Source organism: Haliotis rufescens, unplaced genomic scaffold (assembly GCF_023055435.1).
Source record: "Haliotis rufescens isolate VD_foot unplaced genomic scaffold, xgHalRufe1.0.p SCAF_2, whole genome shotgun sequence".
In the NCBI taxonomy this organism is placed as follows: domain Eukaryota; kingdom Metazoa; phylum Mollusca; class Gastropoda; order Lepetellida; family Haliotidae; genus Haliotis; species Haliotis rufescens.
Genome location: NW_025963890.1, coordinates 47,599,831 through 47,617,276, shown reverse-complemented (window position 1 = coordinate 47,617,276; position 17,446 = coordinate 47,599,831). Strand labels below are relative to the sequence as shown.

The 17,446-nt window shown below is 37.9% G+C and overlaps 1 protein-coding gene across 1 annotated transcript in view; it reads left to right on the top strand.

Annotated features, from left to right (window-relative positions):
* LOC124142220 (sodium-coupled monocarboxylate transporter 1-like) overlaps positions 1–16,495 on the top strand; it is a 48,690-nt gene extending 32,195 nt beyond the window's left edge. The window contains exons 8-17 of the mRNA XM_048399339.1: positions 8,671–8,808; positions 9,271–9,406; positions 10,169–10,257; positions 10,939–11,051; positions 11,574–11,647; positions 11,840–11,926; positions 13,988–14,184; positions 15,303–15,403; positions 15,562–15,644; positions 16,102–16,495. Coding sequence (XP_048255296.1) covers positions 8,671–8,808; positions 9,271–9,406; positions 10,169–10,257; positions 10,939–11,051; positions 11,574–11,647; positions 11,840–11,926; positions 13,988–14,184; positions 15,303–15,403; positions 15,562–15,644; positions 16,102–16,206 — 1,123 coding nt within the window. The 3' untranslated portion in view covers positions 16,207–16,495. The remainder of the gene's footprint in view (positions 1–8,670; positions 8,809–9,270; positions 9,407–10,168; positions 10,258–10,938; positions 11,052–11,573; positions 11,648–11,839; positions 11,927–13,987; positions 14,185–15,302; positions 15,404–15,561; positions 15,645–16,101) is intronic.
* Positions 16,496–17,446: the final 951 nt, after the last annotated feature.

Genomic DNA, 17,446 nt, shown 5'->3' with positions numbered 1-17,446 from the left:
GCCAGGACCCAAATCCTTCAAACCCGGCCAAAGTTCTGTTAATTACATACATTTCCCCCTAACCTTAAATAATCTATACAAGTTCCGAAGTAAATCGTATTTACCCGTATGAATCGTCTTATGTTATTTATTGCCGATAAACAGAATATGCGCACTTTCTGAAAGTACTGTGTGATAAGTCACGCACCAAACCTGTACTCTCGATATACATGCTGCTCTTACTTAAAAAAGAATATCGGGTTAACAAGATACGTATATTAAAGTACCATGCTTTCCTGATGTGCTCTCATTCTAATTTGAAATAATGGCATAAATAGTTACCACTCATCTTTCAATATTTTTCAAGGTTTGGTTAATCACGAACATATTTGAATATGTACAACATCTATACTTACTTATCTTTATACTTAAAGGCATCAGGTTTGTCTGTCATAAGACCCCGAAACAAATATGTCCAACACAGCCCAATATTTGGCTCTTGGCTCTTTGTTCTTATATTTTATAACTATTGTTTAAACAACTGTTTTTTTCTGTAAAATATGTTCATTTCAGAAATTAGATGTTATTCTAGCATTAGGTCTGTGGTACGTTTACTGCATCAGCATTACATTAAAACGATATTACATTATATAAATCTATAGAAAGAATCTTAAGAAAGATCATTCAACTATTGATAACATTTTCATTTTGCAAGCTATTATACAAAAGTATACCACTCGCAAAAAAGGAAAAGTATATTGCGCTTTTATCGATTTTCAAAAAGCATTTGATATGGTTAATAGGAGTAAGTTAATGTATATTTTATTGCAAAATGGTATTCATGGCAAGTTTTTATGTATTATCCAGAGTATGTATAATCATGTTAAAGCAACTGTAACATACGATTATGGCAAGAAAATTACTGAGTATTTTGATAGTTCATGTGGGGTAAGACAAGGTTGTACTCTTAGTCCAGTACTGTTTTCTTTGTTTATCAACGAATTAGTTATATGTTTGGAAAGTAAATTCCAGGATGGTGTTTTTATCTCAGAGGAAATGTTAAATATAATTGCCCTGTTGTTTGCCGACGATTTAATACTTGTTGCAGACAATGTATTAAAATTACAAAAGCGTCTTGATGAATTATATTTATACTCTGATAAATGGGGTATGGATATTAATACTGAAAAGAGTAAAATTATTGTGTTTAAAATGGGAGGACCCTTGTCAAAAAATGAGAAATGGTATTATAACGGTGAACGTATGAATACGGTTAACGCCTATAAATATTTGGGACTTGTTTTCACTCCCAAATTAATTTGGACTAAGGCCTGTAAAACTCTATGTGAGCAAGCAAGCAAAGCACTTTGGTCAGCTAAATCGTTAATAAGACGTTATGACATTTCTGTTACGGAAGCATTCTTTATATTTGATAAAAAAATTGTCCCGATATTAATGTATGGTGCTGAGATTTGGGGATACCAAAAATGGAATACGATTGAAATTGTTCACCGCAAATTTTGTAAATTTTTACTTCACACGGGCTACAGGACTGCAAATGCAGTAGCCTATGGTGAATGTGGTAGGTATCCACTTCATACTATTTATTATGTAAAATGCATTAAATATTGGTTTAAGATTTTGCAAATGAGTCCTAACAGATACCCATACCAGTGTTATAAAATGTTATTATCCATTGCTGATAGAAAACGTCCTAACTGGGCATCGCATATCAGACTTCTGCTAAGTCATTTTGGTTTTGGGGATGTATGGGCTGCACAAGGCGTTGGCAATGCAGAATTATTTGTACATATGTTCAGCGAAAGAATTAAAGATTGTTCTTTTCAAGATTGGCATGCATCTCTAGGCAGCAAGACCCTCTCATTCTATAAACTGCATAAATCTAATATCGTTTGTGAAAAATATTTATCAAATATTAAGCATTGTGAATATAGAAGGCTAATAACCAAATTTAGATGTGGACAGAATACTCTTGGTATTCAACTTATACGTAGGGGTGTTGCTAATATTGAGGAGGATGCCGTCTTATGTAAGCACTGTCATGTAATTGAGGATGAACTTCATGTTATATACAACTGTCCTCTTTATGCAAGTCGGCGGGAAATGTATATCCCAAAGACAGTTAATCACAACTATTTTTGTTTAGAAAGACTCTGTCAAATATCCAACAACGATGCAATGATAAATTTTGCAAAATTTCTAATGTACGTGTTCTCAACACACACACACACACACACACACACAAAAAAGTATCAATTAGGTAACTCTTAGATAAATAAAATGTAAATGTATTTTGTACAATGGGTCAAATGGCCTTATACAAATAAATCTGTCTGTCTGTCTGTCTGTCTGTCAATAAATCTATACAGAGGAAATACTTAACATTTATCTTTTAAGGAAGAGTGCAGGACGACTTGCTTTATACATATAAATGTGGACATATATGTATGGACATTTGGATGATACAGATATACCTCGTTAAAGATAGTGTTCGTAGATGACTGTAGAAAGTGGAATAATTATGTGAGTAATCGGGTTAATACCACGTTCAGCAATATTTAGCCATATTGCGATATTGGTTTCCAACATACAAGACGGACCATGAAATTATGACTTGAATTTGGACCTGGCTTTCTGGTGTGATGTAACACCCCAGAATCTCCGGTAGAAAAAGGGCTCAAAGCACGAATTAAGATCACGAGATGATACTGATGTATGCATCTGGACATATATTTGCGTAGTATTACTACCTTAATTCATCAGTATATATGTATTTTGCATAAAAGAATATTATAGGATCGACGCTGACATGCGCATATAACCTATTCACCAGTGCTGTAATATTTCATTTCTTCTGACACATATCGACACGAGAAACTATAATTTAAATTTAAAAGGAGCCCAAGTGGGATGGAAATTTCAGTCTGAACCTGTTGAACAAGGCTTGTTTCATTTTGGGCTATAGCACTGCCGCAAGGCCTGGGCGGAAGGGAACACCTGTTTGCACCCATCAGATACCAATCACAACTTCTCTCTCCAAACGAAAACAAAATACGAAAAATGTCGGAAGTGTATCCTTCTAATTTTCTATTTAGATACATGTTTTAACTTTATAGTAATTATATGTATCTCATGTATTATTGGTATCTGTGATGCTGGTACCGTTTTGTTGCCATTGTGTAGCTTTTGTGGAGTTATTATGAATATCAAATACATGTCTTGAAATATGGACTTGTGAAAGAACTCATCATTGAATCATTTGCATTTAAATTAATGCATATACCATTTACTTGGCGTGTATGGACATATTATCCATCTACTTATACACACTTATTATGGACATATACAGAATTTCATTGTACCTTATTATTTAAAAAAATACCCGTGAAGATCCGGGTTAGAATAGGCATTCAACAACCCATGCTTCTACGAAGGCAACTTGGCTCGCTGACTTGGTTGATGCATGTCATCGTATCCCAAATGCGTAGATCGGTGCTCTTGATGATAATAACTAAATTGTTTGGTCCAGACTGGATTATTGACGAATCACCGTCATATAGCTGGTATATTGCTGAATGCGGCGTTAAACAACAAACAATCAAACAAAATCTATATAATTATTAAACACCTTCCAACAAAGAGAAATTAAACTTATATTTTCTAAATATTCTGTTATATTTATAACATAATTTGATTCATTATTTAATTATTGCGTACGTTGCTTTCTTCCCTGTCATTCAATGTGCATGTTCAAACCCCTAAACTTTTAATATTTCATTTTTCATAAATGGCTACGTTAGTGAGTTGCCTAGATCTCTCGTTACCTACTCACAAGAATAGATTAAAATAATTTGTTTTACTATCATATTTCTGTTTATCTAATTCATAAAACGAAATTGATAATTCATTTATCAAAGTATAGATCATATTCGTGTATATCACTATCTGATGCTAAGGTTTTATTTCAGAAAATATAATTAATTCAAAATGTAGAAAGATACACAATTTGCCATTATTTGACTTTTAAACTGTACAAAGTATGATATAATGATCAGAATGCCTGTAACGGGTAGTATTTAAGAAAGAAATATTTGTCGAGAAGTCCCATTTTTCAGATATGCCCTTCAGTAGTATTATTGTATATCTCCAGAGAGAGGTTTACATTGTAGTTCTTATTATTTGTGGATAATTCAAAAAGCAACATAGAAAATATATATGCTACCATGACGAAAGAATACAGAGTATACATAACTCGCAATTCTATATATTCAGCAAACAGCCCAAAACCGAAACTCCACAACATATCCGATTACACTGATTAAGGCTGTCCCAGTTCTCCATGCGATACTGACGCCCGTTCGTCTCCCAGACCATACAGAATAAATTTAAAAGGAATCCAGCTCAAGTCTAGAACGATTTGGCAAGCCTAGATTGCCTTAATTCTATCCATGAAAGTAAGCATTAATAAAAAAATATTGTTCTTGTCTGCTTCAGATTATATTTTGTAGATACTTATTTTAACTAGGAAAATTGTACTGACACCGGCGCTGTCCCTATTGAAGCTATTTATAAGAATTTCGAATTGCCGTCCATTGTTCGATGTCAATACATCGATGACAAGTGAGGATATCATAAAGTAATCGTTGATGCCGCGCTACACTTTGATAAAAAATATAATCAAGTTGACTGGTGTGTACATTACTACAGTGAACATGTACATGATCATGCCCTAATAATCAAATGCCGTAATGTCAAATACTAATTTATTATTGTGTGATGAATTTAACTGGATCACTTGTAACATGTGATATTAATATTCCATCAATTTCTTTCCTGGTTGGTCCATCCATGTCTACAAAATGAAAACAATACAATTAAAATGGAGCATAGAACAATTCTTAATTTCAGGCTAGAGCTGTGGAAATCTAGACTTTCCCAATCATTATAGACTTGAGTTGGTCTCATGTTTTACTTTTTTCTCTTGGGTCAACGTCACAGCTCATACCATACACTAACAAGACCAGTTTGACCCCCGCCGGAGCTCCCGGATTTTGGTTATATCATCTAACATGGCCAACTCTGCTCTTAAGTAAACAAGAACCTAATCAGCGTGGGGTCCTTTATCATCCCTATGTGGCTGCTTATAAAAATCTGATATCTTTTCCCAAAGACCTGGTTAATAATATATTTTCTGCTGAATATTCGAAACAAATAGAGTAAGTTGGTACTACATGTACATATGTATACGGTTCTATTTTAAATGACTGCAGCGCTCCATTATGAAAACAATTTGTTTTAACGCCGCTCTCAGCAGTATTCCAGTGATATATGACGGCGGTCTGTTGTATATGAAATATATGCAAATTGAATCTTGAATCTTGAAATTTCCGCAAATAAGTATCACATGCAGTATACAGTATATCAACTGCAATATACTGTATACAACATTCAGTATGTCGTGTGTCGCGAGCTCTGCGCTGGGCTGGAGCACACACTTCCTACACCTCTCCCTTCGGCAAACACATCACGAGGGTTGCAACGAGGTCACAGGTCAGGCGTGCACTCGTCAGTTGTCTAATACGGTCAAGAGTAAGATCTTCTGGAAGACCACTGCACTGGAGGTATGTGGATTATTGAGGAGGTACTACGTGTTTGGAACTGGGAGTTGAACACTAAACACTTTTAGAGAAGAGCTCACAATAAAACGTTATGGACTCGCGGACGGACTTGTGTTTTCATTTCAAGACGTACATTTATCAGGTTGAACTTCCTAACTGTAACAATAACTGAACTTTACGCCTTTTATACACACTTGGGATGGGGCGACAATGCGACAACGAGACATATTTTGACCTTGAAAATGTCGCGTTACGGCATCGTCGCCCTTTTGTAAAATAAAGAAAAGGATTATCAAAGAGCAACAATGCGAACACGCGACAATGCGACAAATGGCCAATTGTCGCGCTTTTGTTAATTTCGACACGTTTTGCTTGTTTTTGTAAAGGCGTCAATGCGACAATGCGACAACGAGACAATGTCCCTTCCATAGTAATCCGTGCAAATAAAACTGAGTTATGAAATAGAAGTCTGACATGCCAGTTAAAAGATAGAGTGTTGCATAGATCTTCAAGAAGGGTTATCAATAATGGGGCGGGTGATGAGTTCAACTGCATACGCTGTGATTAACAATAAAGCTCCGAGTCAATACACATTTTGTCAAATGTATGACATGTATTACGTGAATGAAAATATTGTTTATACTCGTCCATGTTTTTGACGGACAAAATAATTTACATGCTCGGTAAAAGTGAGGACGGGCATCACTGTGTGTTTCCGTGTTTTGTTCAGGTGAACATTTGACTTGTCCTTGCATGTGTTTGTGACGGGTGCCACTTGTGTGGCAGGATACGCTCACCTTTTCCCGAACACCCATTGGATTACCTGAACCACTTCGGATTTTTATCCCACATCAGTCTGATACACCATGATATAACTGAAATACTGAAATACTGTACAGTTAAAAAAGATGTTTAATGCGATTACCGTAGTGTGTTACTGCAACTGTTCATATTTTGTGCAGTGATGTTATGTAATATGTAAAAGAAAGCATATTCAATTATCCAATTGATTTGAATAGAATATACTTGCGTCAGTGTATTTTATTAACGCCCCAAATCGTTATTTAAACACATAAAATAACAGATCACGCATGGTGCCTTGACTTACTACTAGATTTAATGGGCCACCCCGGAATAAAATAGTTCCCCCAAAGCGAGGAACATATGTTTTAGTATGTTTACAAGAAATATATTCCAAACAATATCCTCATTAGATGAGAAGATCTTTTACAGAATTACCTCAGTAAGTCAATTACAATGACAGAGCGTTGTAATACATTTACATCAAGTACAATACGTCAAAATGGCCGACACGATAAACGTGACGGGAGATATTTCCGAAGTTGTTAATTAACCTGTGGCTATTTCAAGCCTTTGGCATCACTGATCAATTAGCCGATCATTGAAAGGTGATTGTGAAGATGTGTCAAATAGATACTAAGGTAAATTCATAGATTTCTGTAAATTGTCACTGCGACAGTTTGGATTTTTTTTTTCGTGTTTTTTCTCTCTGGGATGGGTTGTAGCGAGGGTATTCTTAAATTGGCTTGCAACCACGCTTCTGTATGAATTCGTACCAGGAAATTCCAAGGGTTTTCCCCAGGAATGTGGAAGTAGTCAGTGTTTGCGCCTTTTCAAGAATACAGTCACGTGAAGAACGTCATTTGACCGACCTCGCGTCCAAGTCGTATATCTTGTAAACTTCACATTAAAAAAATTAGTTATTGTTATAACCAAATGAAACACAACCCATTATCCGATAGGGTAACTGTACATAGCCGTTACCACAATAAACTTAGTAACATTGTTTGGTTTGACTTCTTGGCGCGTGTCTGAATTCCATTAACATGTTACATATCCTAAAACTAGCTTATCAGCAAATCTCGCTGCACTGCGCGCGACAGATACTAGAGCAAGGCATGCCAGAAATACGAAACCTAAAGCTTCCGAAAGGAAGCCTTGGATATCACGTGCGTCGGGGGACCAGCGCCATCTGATTGGCCGTTAACAGTTGTACAAGGCGGAGCAAAAAGCATCGTTTTTCCGTCCATTTTACGCTTGAAAAACTCGACCCTTTTCTGGACACTTTCTAGACGCTGACCAATTAATCAATTTTAATGAATTTTAAGTCGTTTTTCCGTCCAATGACCATATACGGAAAAAAACGACGTTTTCGTGTTTACAGTGATAGTCTGAACAATCACGAACTTTCATTGTTTTGAGGGCCTGTTATTAAATTTTGCTGAAACTTATTTGGCCCGTTGTATTTCCTCTTTTGATCTAAACTTAAAGAGGCGTGTTTGAATATATCCTACGATTCATCTTTGATCTTGTATGGTCTTCTACTGATTTTACAATTTTGTTCTGTGCGAACTGAATTATGGGTTAACCTGTGGGTTTCAATGTTGAAATCACCCGCAACACTTCATATAGGGCTTGAGGTTTGGGATGGATCTGCAGCAGGGTTATGGGCATAGGAAGATTATCCTTCATATGACCTCAGTCGTTAGAGGATAATAAATTAAAGCAACAAAACCCTTTCCATATTCAAACGATTGTACGATTCCGACAATATCATGAGCGTGTGTTATTCGAATTGTGATGAGATCAGGTGTTCGCAAAAAGGTGAGCATATCCTGCCCCCTCCGGTGGCACCCATCACAAACACAGGGTAACGGTAAGTCAATTGTTCACCTGAAAAACATATGTGGAAGGTCTGCAGGAGGGTATAGTGTTGTAAGGGTCTTACTCATGTTACCATGTTACTAATCTCAACAAATATATATCGGCTGATTTGTCTGGTTAATTTACTCAGCATTATGATCATGGATTTTATACATACACACCATCCATCCTGTGTTGTGTTGTTACCGCCCAGTTACTAGTACCGCTGATACCATTGTTTGAACCTACTCGCACAGGAAATAAATAATAAGTTAGCCTACATATCAGGTGGGATTGAGATCCATAGCTATACCACTTACTGGTCAAAGATAGGCCACCTGGTACATGTCCATCATGAAATGCCCACACATTTTGTTTGTGTTTTCAGATATGACTTTGACCCGACTATCCGCCACACTGTGTGGACCGTGGGCTTTGCCAGAATATTTAATCCACTTGGTCTTCTTTTCCGACCTGCCTATCTTCAGCGTATTGCCGCCACGAAATCACTCACTGAAGCAAGAAGGTATGGACTCATGTTTCCAGTTTCTTTTGCTTTCATAATTTAATAATTGTAAAGTAATAGCATCATAACTGGAGTGGACTGTTGGTTACAGCCTTCAGACAGGGGTTCTTTACACATTCTGCGTAATGCTAAAGGCGCCTTAAAACATACTTATTCATAGCTTACAGTTTTTTAAAATGTTTTTGCAATATTTATTGCCATAAAAAAAAACAGTGATGGTGCGACGACGTTAAATTTTAACGCATTCATTTATGCAGGGATACTGTTTGACAACCATTCCTACATACATTCATATTATAAGGATGTATATCATGCTAATATCCAGTTATACCAAGCTTGAATATTACTTTGACTGATGGACATGTACGAAGACAGCCTCATGTTAAGATCAGGTTGATTTGTCTACCTTCCTTCACGTTGATGAACGTGCAATAACAACAGTACTCTATGTTTATGTTAAAGGGCGATTGTGGTTGGCCTTTTCTGCAGTCCCTTATTCGGAACCCTTTGCGTCATCGGTGGTCTTGTGGCATATGGTTACTATGACTTCAAGAGATGCGACCCTGTAGCATCCAATCGTATCGACAAAGGTGATCAGGTATTGGTCAAAGCAAAAGTTAAGCACCTTAGGTTTAACATGAAAGAGTACAGTTCTAACCGCTTCAGTTCAGTGGGTCGGCACTTTTAAGTTTTGATTCAATCATACATGCGCTGTAAATACTGAAATTCTGTTTATATAAAATATATAAACAGTAATAGTAAAGTAAAAGTAGAAGTGATTTACTTTCTTAACTATCACTACTATTTTCTGTTTTGTTTACTTGGGTGATCGCTGCGGATGTTTGTAGGCAAAATATTAAAAAATACTGACAGAATTCCCTCGTTCAGAAAAACATGTTTTAATAAAATTAGTATTCAGATGGTATATGTATGCTTCTACATGGAAGGATATTGTATCAGTGAAGACTATCAGAGTCTTTTTCCATCATCCAGTCTTAATAAGATGAACATTGTGCATATTTGTAATGCCACCTTTTACATTATGCATATGCATACTGTATATATATATATATATATATATATATATATATATATATATATATATATATGTGTGTGTGTGTGTGTGTGTGTGTGTGTGTGTGCGCTGAATAAAAAAGAACAGCTTTAAGAATGCATCTACGTAGTTCTTTTCGCAAATATTTAAAAATCTATGTTCCTGTTAAGACTCGGAAGTTGTTGCCAATGTTTATACAGGCAATGTTGTTTACGTATTTTCAACCGAAACTGTTAACGAATATCTGAAACTGGGAAAGAAAGTGCTGAGTAAAACACATTCCACTAACCTCTCTCTTTTCCCTAGGTATTACCTTTCATGACACTCGACATTTTCCGAAACCTGCCAGGAATGCCAGGACTGTTTCTTGCAGCACTCTACAGTGCGTCTCTCAGGTCAGTTTTGGTCATATGAGTTTTTAGACCATAGGAACGTGCTACACGGCCACACAGAGGGTATATCAAGTCATATTCACAGATGGATAATCTTACAACGAATATATTTTACCACCATGCTTATCACTTTTCACAATTTGAAATCAAATGAACATTAAGAAGCCAAAATGCCCGGGTATGTTATTTCCAGTTGAATAAAAATTCAAGAATTGCATATCAAGTAAGACAATAATAAATATAAGTGACAAAACGATCTGCTGATTCATTGTCCATTGTACGATTCCGACTACATCAGGGGCTATGTTCATGAAATTGTGATGACACCCGATGTTCGCAGAAAGGTGAGCGTATCCTGTAACCTGTGAGTGAGTGTGAGTGAGTTGGGTTTAACGCCACTTTAAACAGTATTCCAGTTATATCACGGCGTGTGAGCTTAATGTGGGAGGAAAGCCCGAAGTGATGCAGGTCTCAGACGTTAACCACTTCAGTGAAACCTACGACCACAGGTATGGTGCTAACAACCCCCAACCCCCCCCCCCCCCCCGTAACCTGTAAATAAATAACATTATCCATGTAACCTGCATCTATCGATCTATCAGCGGTTTCTATTAGTGTCGGAAAGTGTATACGTTAACTGTACAACCACAAACACGTTAACTTGACATCTTGTTAATTTTTCAGCTCATTATCATCAGGACTATCGGCCCTCGCGAATATAACATGGGAGGATTTCGTAAAACCCCATGTTTCTGCAATGTCGGAGTTCAAACAAATGGCTGTGGCCAAAGTATCAGGTATAACAGAGTAATACGAGTCATTGATTCTGAATTATATTTTACATTCAAGTACATGCAAGTACTCAACGTCGTGAGTTTGGGGTGGAAGTTAAATGGCACAGGAGAACACAACTCATCATCATCAATGGCAATTTGAATGGCGTACGCCTCCGGGGCGGCATCGTTAGAGATTATGTTCTCTTTATATATTAACTTTTGTGCAAGTGAAGGGACGTCGCGTCACGTTGCAGCACGATAATGCCCGCCCTCACGTTGCGGGTGCATTAACATACTTTTTGAGGCAGCACATCACTACTGTACTGCCGGATGACCACTCCCCCATAGAACATGTCTAAAATGAGATGGAGCGACGCTTACAACGGGACCAGAATAAACCCATAACGCCAGCTCGTACCACAATCGTAAATGTACGCCTCAACGGTTGCTTCAGTCAAGTCATTAATTCCCTTATTTCTGTCGGTAGCATATTTTGATATACGTAAATATTACGAGCGCTCTTGTGTCTGCTTCTCTTTTCAGTGGTGGCGTGGGGTGTTGCTATTTGTTGCGTGGCGATATGCGTGTCATCCATGAAATCCATCCCCCTACTTCAGGTGATAACAGGATAAAGCGTCTCTGGAGATATTGAAGTGATATCGTCAAATAGTGTATTGATAATTAGTCCGTCACTTTTTTTCATCTTCCTACTCCAGGTGATAAGGTTTCAAGGCAATTATCTGTCTGAGCGTGTTGAATTATATTTGATTCAATCATTTACATATTTTCTAGGAGGAACTTTGTTTCAGATCTATTACAGCGCCAACTCAATCATTGCTGGGCCAATGTTCAGCCTATTCTACCTCGGTGCCATGTTCCCGTTTGTCAATACAAGAGTAAGTATACATTGCTAAAATGCCCCGGAACTGTAGATATATGATTCATCCCGGGTGTCCCCATATGGGAATTATCAGGAAAGTTATAGTTTGCAACGCCACTGTTGAGAAATACCGATTGAAGAGACAAAGTTGCCTTGTATCATATAAACATGAAAGCTTGTAAATTATATGTATCATTTTCAAATTTCATGAAACAACCAACAGATTAGTATAATACATCGTCTTCTTTTCCAATCGAAGTATCTACAGTCGTATTATTAACAAACCTAATGAAATTGCTTCAACCTCGTCTAAGCAAATATCATGCAATACACTGTGGCGTCATTTCGCCTCAGAAAATGTCAACATCAAATTAAATTGAAAGACCTACGTGCTTGCTTTATCACGGCAATATCGCAGGGTGACGTTCATCCAATTGTCATGACCGTTTTGATCATAAACACTTCCATGAAACGGGACTGCTTTAAGGTTTCGTTGGCTGCCTCAGAATTTTTCTAGTGGCTACTATATACAGAATAGTGATGTCCCAAACCCTTGGTCATGCCTTTGACATATGTTATGAAAATGTCAAAGTTCAAGGTCACGAGGTAGAAAATGTCCACCTAAAAGTGTCTTGTTACACTTTTTTCTCTCAAAAAGCATGAATGGATGTAAAATTATACTTGGTATATACTTTCATTATAACGAAGCCCTGCTTTGAAACAGCTTTAGTCAAGATTAGTCAAAGGTAATGAATGGTCAGTGTTCAGGTTCTTGTAAAACATAATTATAACATTGTTAGTTTCTGATGCATGATTACATCATCATTCTTTATGGCTTGTTGTTTAACGCAATATTGCAGCTATATGACTCTTGTCTGTAAATAATCGAGTCTGGGCCAGAAAAATCCAGTGATTGACAATTCTACGCAATTCAGATACGATGACATGCTTCAACGAAGTCAGCGAGCCTGACCACACGATCCCGTTTGTCTCCTCTTACAACAAGTATGGGTTTCTGGAGACCAATTTTAACCCGGGTCTTTACGGGTGTCATCTACAAAGATAACACTTTATGTTTGCATGTATATTTACAAATCCTAAGATATATCATGTTGGTGCAATGCTTATCAAAGGTCATTGTCACCCTTGAGACTATTGTGAAAGACGGGTGTATCATTCATTGCCAGCTACTGTTTCACTTATACTTTGAAATCCTGATAATTGGCAATTGTTGGATCTTAAGGAATTGCCTTGATTAAGGTCAAGGTCTGGACACAATGATTTTGAACTGGAAGGGAATTATAGTATTTTATGACTTTGCATGTTTTAGGATATGGTGGTGAAATACTGGTTCTGTGTTTGCAGGACCTAGTTTCTATATATCTTATGACATACTATTTCTCATCTACTTCGCTTCTTTACATATTATGAAAGTAACCCAGACTGTGTCATCAATTAATACTACATCCATCTCCAAATATCCCATGAACGTGGCACCGTGACTTTCTCCTAATTAGTCCTTTGTCGTCCTCTACTGTTTGGCAGTCTGGTATTCTGATAACCCATGTATGGCAGCCACGAGTAGGGCACGCTTCCTTGCTGGACTATCATAATTACTCCCATATACGATTCCTCTCTGTGTGGTCACACAATCACAGAAGGTCCAAAGTTGTTTACCTTAAATGTGGTCTCCGAGGTCTGTAGCTCATGTCCAAACTTGTCCATACTTGTTTCTGTACCCTTTTATGAAACTGAATACAACAAATATATAAGCATGGCACATTATGGTGTATTCTGTGTTCCTGCTGTAGATGAGATATATACTGTTCATGCATCGCATATGTGGAAGACGATTAGAACGTAACTAAAAGATTAATGTGTTTCTCTGTTTCTTATGACCAATTGAGTGGGTAAATTCGACTTAAATATCTTACAGTATGTGTCTCTTCGACTGTCATTGCTGCACTGAAGGCTGAAAGTAAACTGAACATATATGGAATATATTCCACTGTGACCACTGGCTGATTAAAACGGCGAGCTTGTATTACTATATATAGTATCCATACTCTCTCCCTAGAGCGCTATTGTTGCACTGCTGGTTGGGGTCAGCTTCCTGACGTGGCTGGTGGTAGGTGCTAGTATTTCCCCAGGGGTGAGGAAGACGCCCCCTCTACCACCTGCCCCGACTGATCACTGCCCGGGTGTCAACCACTCTCTGCCATACCCCATGACGACACTGAACTCAACCAGTGATGATCTGCACCAATATACTGGGTAACGCATTTTGCTATGTTAAACAAAGAAACAAACAATGTATACTCTGCAAAAATGTCACACATCATTGTCATTGACCCAGGTTCCACATGGCACACATGGAACTGTAGATTTTCATGGTGAAGGTCATCTGTTCTCAATATCTTTTAAGGACACCATTCGAGTCCAAAACTGACTAGCATCGTCGTCCCATGGGAGCAATCAGATCCCGACTTGTGGCCTGGGGAATGTTCACCCACACCGTGGGCAATGCTCGTGCCAACTGTTGGAGTTTCTGTAATTGTTTTCTGACGTGCTCGCAGTCGTTGATCCAGTTCATCACATAAATGTTCGATTGGGTTTAAATCTGGAGACGTGGGGGTCATGGCAGGGCATGACCCGAAAATGACGTTCGCTCGGAAGGAAGTGTGGCCAAAGAATCTCACAGCTGAATATGATTCTCCTGTTTGCAGTCGGCCGATGACGTTGTTGTGTTGGGCTTCCGTCAGTCGTGGCATGTTTTCGCTGTTCACTTACTGTAAAATTGTGATAGAATGCAAATGAAAACCCAACATTTTTATTACCCAACAAGTGATATTGAACCTGCATATCAGGTCGGTGTGTTTCGGCGCCAGGCTGTCATTTGGTTTGGGTTTTGCGATTTGTCCATCGTTTTACCTCATTTCTGCAGTATCTCATTCTTTCCAAACAAATCAATCTCAGTCCATGCAGAAATGACCAATTCATTTTGGTAATAATTTTGTATGGATATCGGCAACACTGTTACATATTTACGATTTTACTACCTTTGCGGATTTTTCTCAACCAGTGATGATCTATGCCAATATACTGGGTAACACTCGCGACGCTTTGCTGTGTTAAAGAAACAAACAATGTATATGATGGTTAATACCCTTCAAACTGTATACGTCAGCTGCTTATGGCTTACATAAAAGAGTATCTTGAATTGTTGATATTTGTTTTGAAAAGAGAAATTACGTTTGTTATGGTAATAAGAAGGATGAAGTCAAATATGTCTCCACCCTGAGAGGCAACACCTCATGAAATTCACCCCCAATCATGACTTACTCCATGGTTTTTTTCTGTCAGTGTGGTAACTAAGTATGATTTCCTGTCAGGTCAGGTCTTGACGCCTTCTACAGCCTCTCCTACATTCTGTACCATGTGTTTGGATTCCTCATCGTGCAGGTGGTGGGCGTTGTTCTCAGTCTGGCCACAGGTAAATGCCAATATGACCAACTAATATACTATCTTCACCCTTTCAGGCTTCATTTTATGTACGTTCGTAGAAAATATTCAATTGAACACCATATTTATTCGAGTGGAAAACGAATCAAAACATCGCTATGAAACACACTTTTTGACTGAATACTGCAGGTGGAAACAAGGATGGAGTTAACCCTCTCTACGTCAGAAAATTCTTCTGCTGGAGGAGTGAGCCGGAAGAAGAACATGTGATGGTCAGTATCATGGACCAGAACACAAGGAGGTCGTAGCTACTTGCAGAATTATAACTTTGTGAAATGGGTACCAACTACTCAAACATAAATGTACAATTCACCTAATCTGATCCTTCAGAGATTAAACAAGGAAACAACTGTGAAACCGTATTAAGCATATTATCCAGATCTGTGCAAGGAAATTCATTGTACCAAGCTGGATAACAAGATGATTTTGATTTTCTAATCTTGAATTTCGTCGTTATGCTATGAAATATACCATTAGTTCCAACTTATGACGTCTTCATTTCTCAACGGTTTAGTTACTTTAAATCATTTAACATGTATTTCATGACTAAACTTAACAATAACAAACAAATAAATGACTAGCATGTGACCCATGCATCCTGTCCTAATACCAGGGACTTCGTAGCTATGAACCTAGGCTTCAACATGTGCTTCTCTGTTTTTCTTGCAGACTTCAGGAAGGTTTGCTGACACATCAGATGCCCAGGTGAAAGGACCAAGTAGCTCAAACGATGAGGAGCAAACAGAATCCTTCATCACGAACAGAGTTTTATGATTATTGGAATTAATTTTCATATTATTTACACATTAAGGACACGGGATCCGCATTCACTTAACTTCTCTCAGGATTTGTACATCATATTCAAGTAATTAAGACAATACTTAGTCGTTACTCTACTTTTCTAACATCCTCTTCCAAACACAATTGTGTTTAATTCACCTGTATTCACAGAAGGTTTCTCTGCATTTATTTGGGGGGGCACAGGTGGCCCAGTCGTCTAAGGCGCCGCGATTCGCTGTTCAGAGTTGCGTCCCTTGGGCACGCAAGAAACCTATGATTGTGGGTTGAATCCCCGAAAAATTTTCTGGGTTTGTCAGCACCATGACCGTGCTTGTGGGGTTCACTGAAGTGGTAAAGGTCTGAGAACTGCATCACTTCGGGCTTTCCTCCCACATTAAGCTGACACGCCGTGATATAACTGGGATACTGTTAAAAGCGGCGTTAAAGACACTCTGCATTTATTTAGCTGATAACAATGCAATAAACCAACGTATTTTATTTATTATGCTTATTATTATTATGCTTATTATTATTATTATTATTATTATTATTATTATAAATTGCTATGGACAGATGCAGCAAAGAGGGTTTAGGTGATCCTGGCACAGTCAGGCTTGTTAGGCTCATCATCAGCTCTGAGCCCTAGCCCCTTCACACGCAGCCCAGACAGCGAATGGGACTTCTCCCAGGAAGCGCTGCCTAGTCAAACCCACCAAGAACGTCCGGAGAATGTGAAGACTCCGCAACACTGCAACCTTCTGCATTACCCAGATTATGAGAAGGGCTGTATTCCTGGTAGCAAACAAAATCAGCTCGGTGTGCTTTAAAACGACATGATTTTTCACGTTTCCGATCATGGTCCGTATTCATAAAACATCACAGAGTTTTCTAAAGAATACTCTTATCTCGTTAACAAAAAATAGTTCTGACTTTGGAGGGAACAATAGATATCATGTGATGTGTCATGTGACTAAACGACAAGCACCTGTTCAGAAATTGAGTGTTTAAAAGAACACTACTATTACAAATCTGACGCATCAGTGACAAAAATGATAACCGATGCAATTCCCTATTTTGACTTGTACCCCGTGTTTTTTCAGGTGAACAATTGATTTGCCTATTCATGTGTTTGTGACGGATACCACCGTTGAGGCAGGATATGCTCACATTTTTGCACTGTAAATAACAAGTTTTGCGTATGGCTCTATGTGCAAACTGGAGGAGGTCAGGGAGA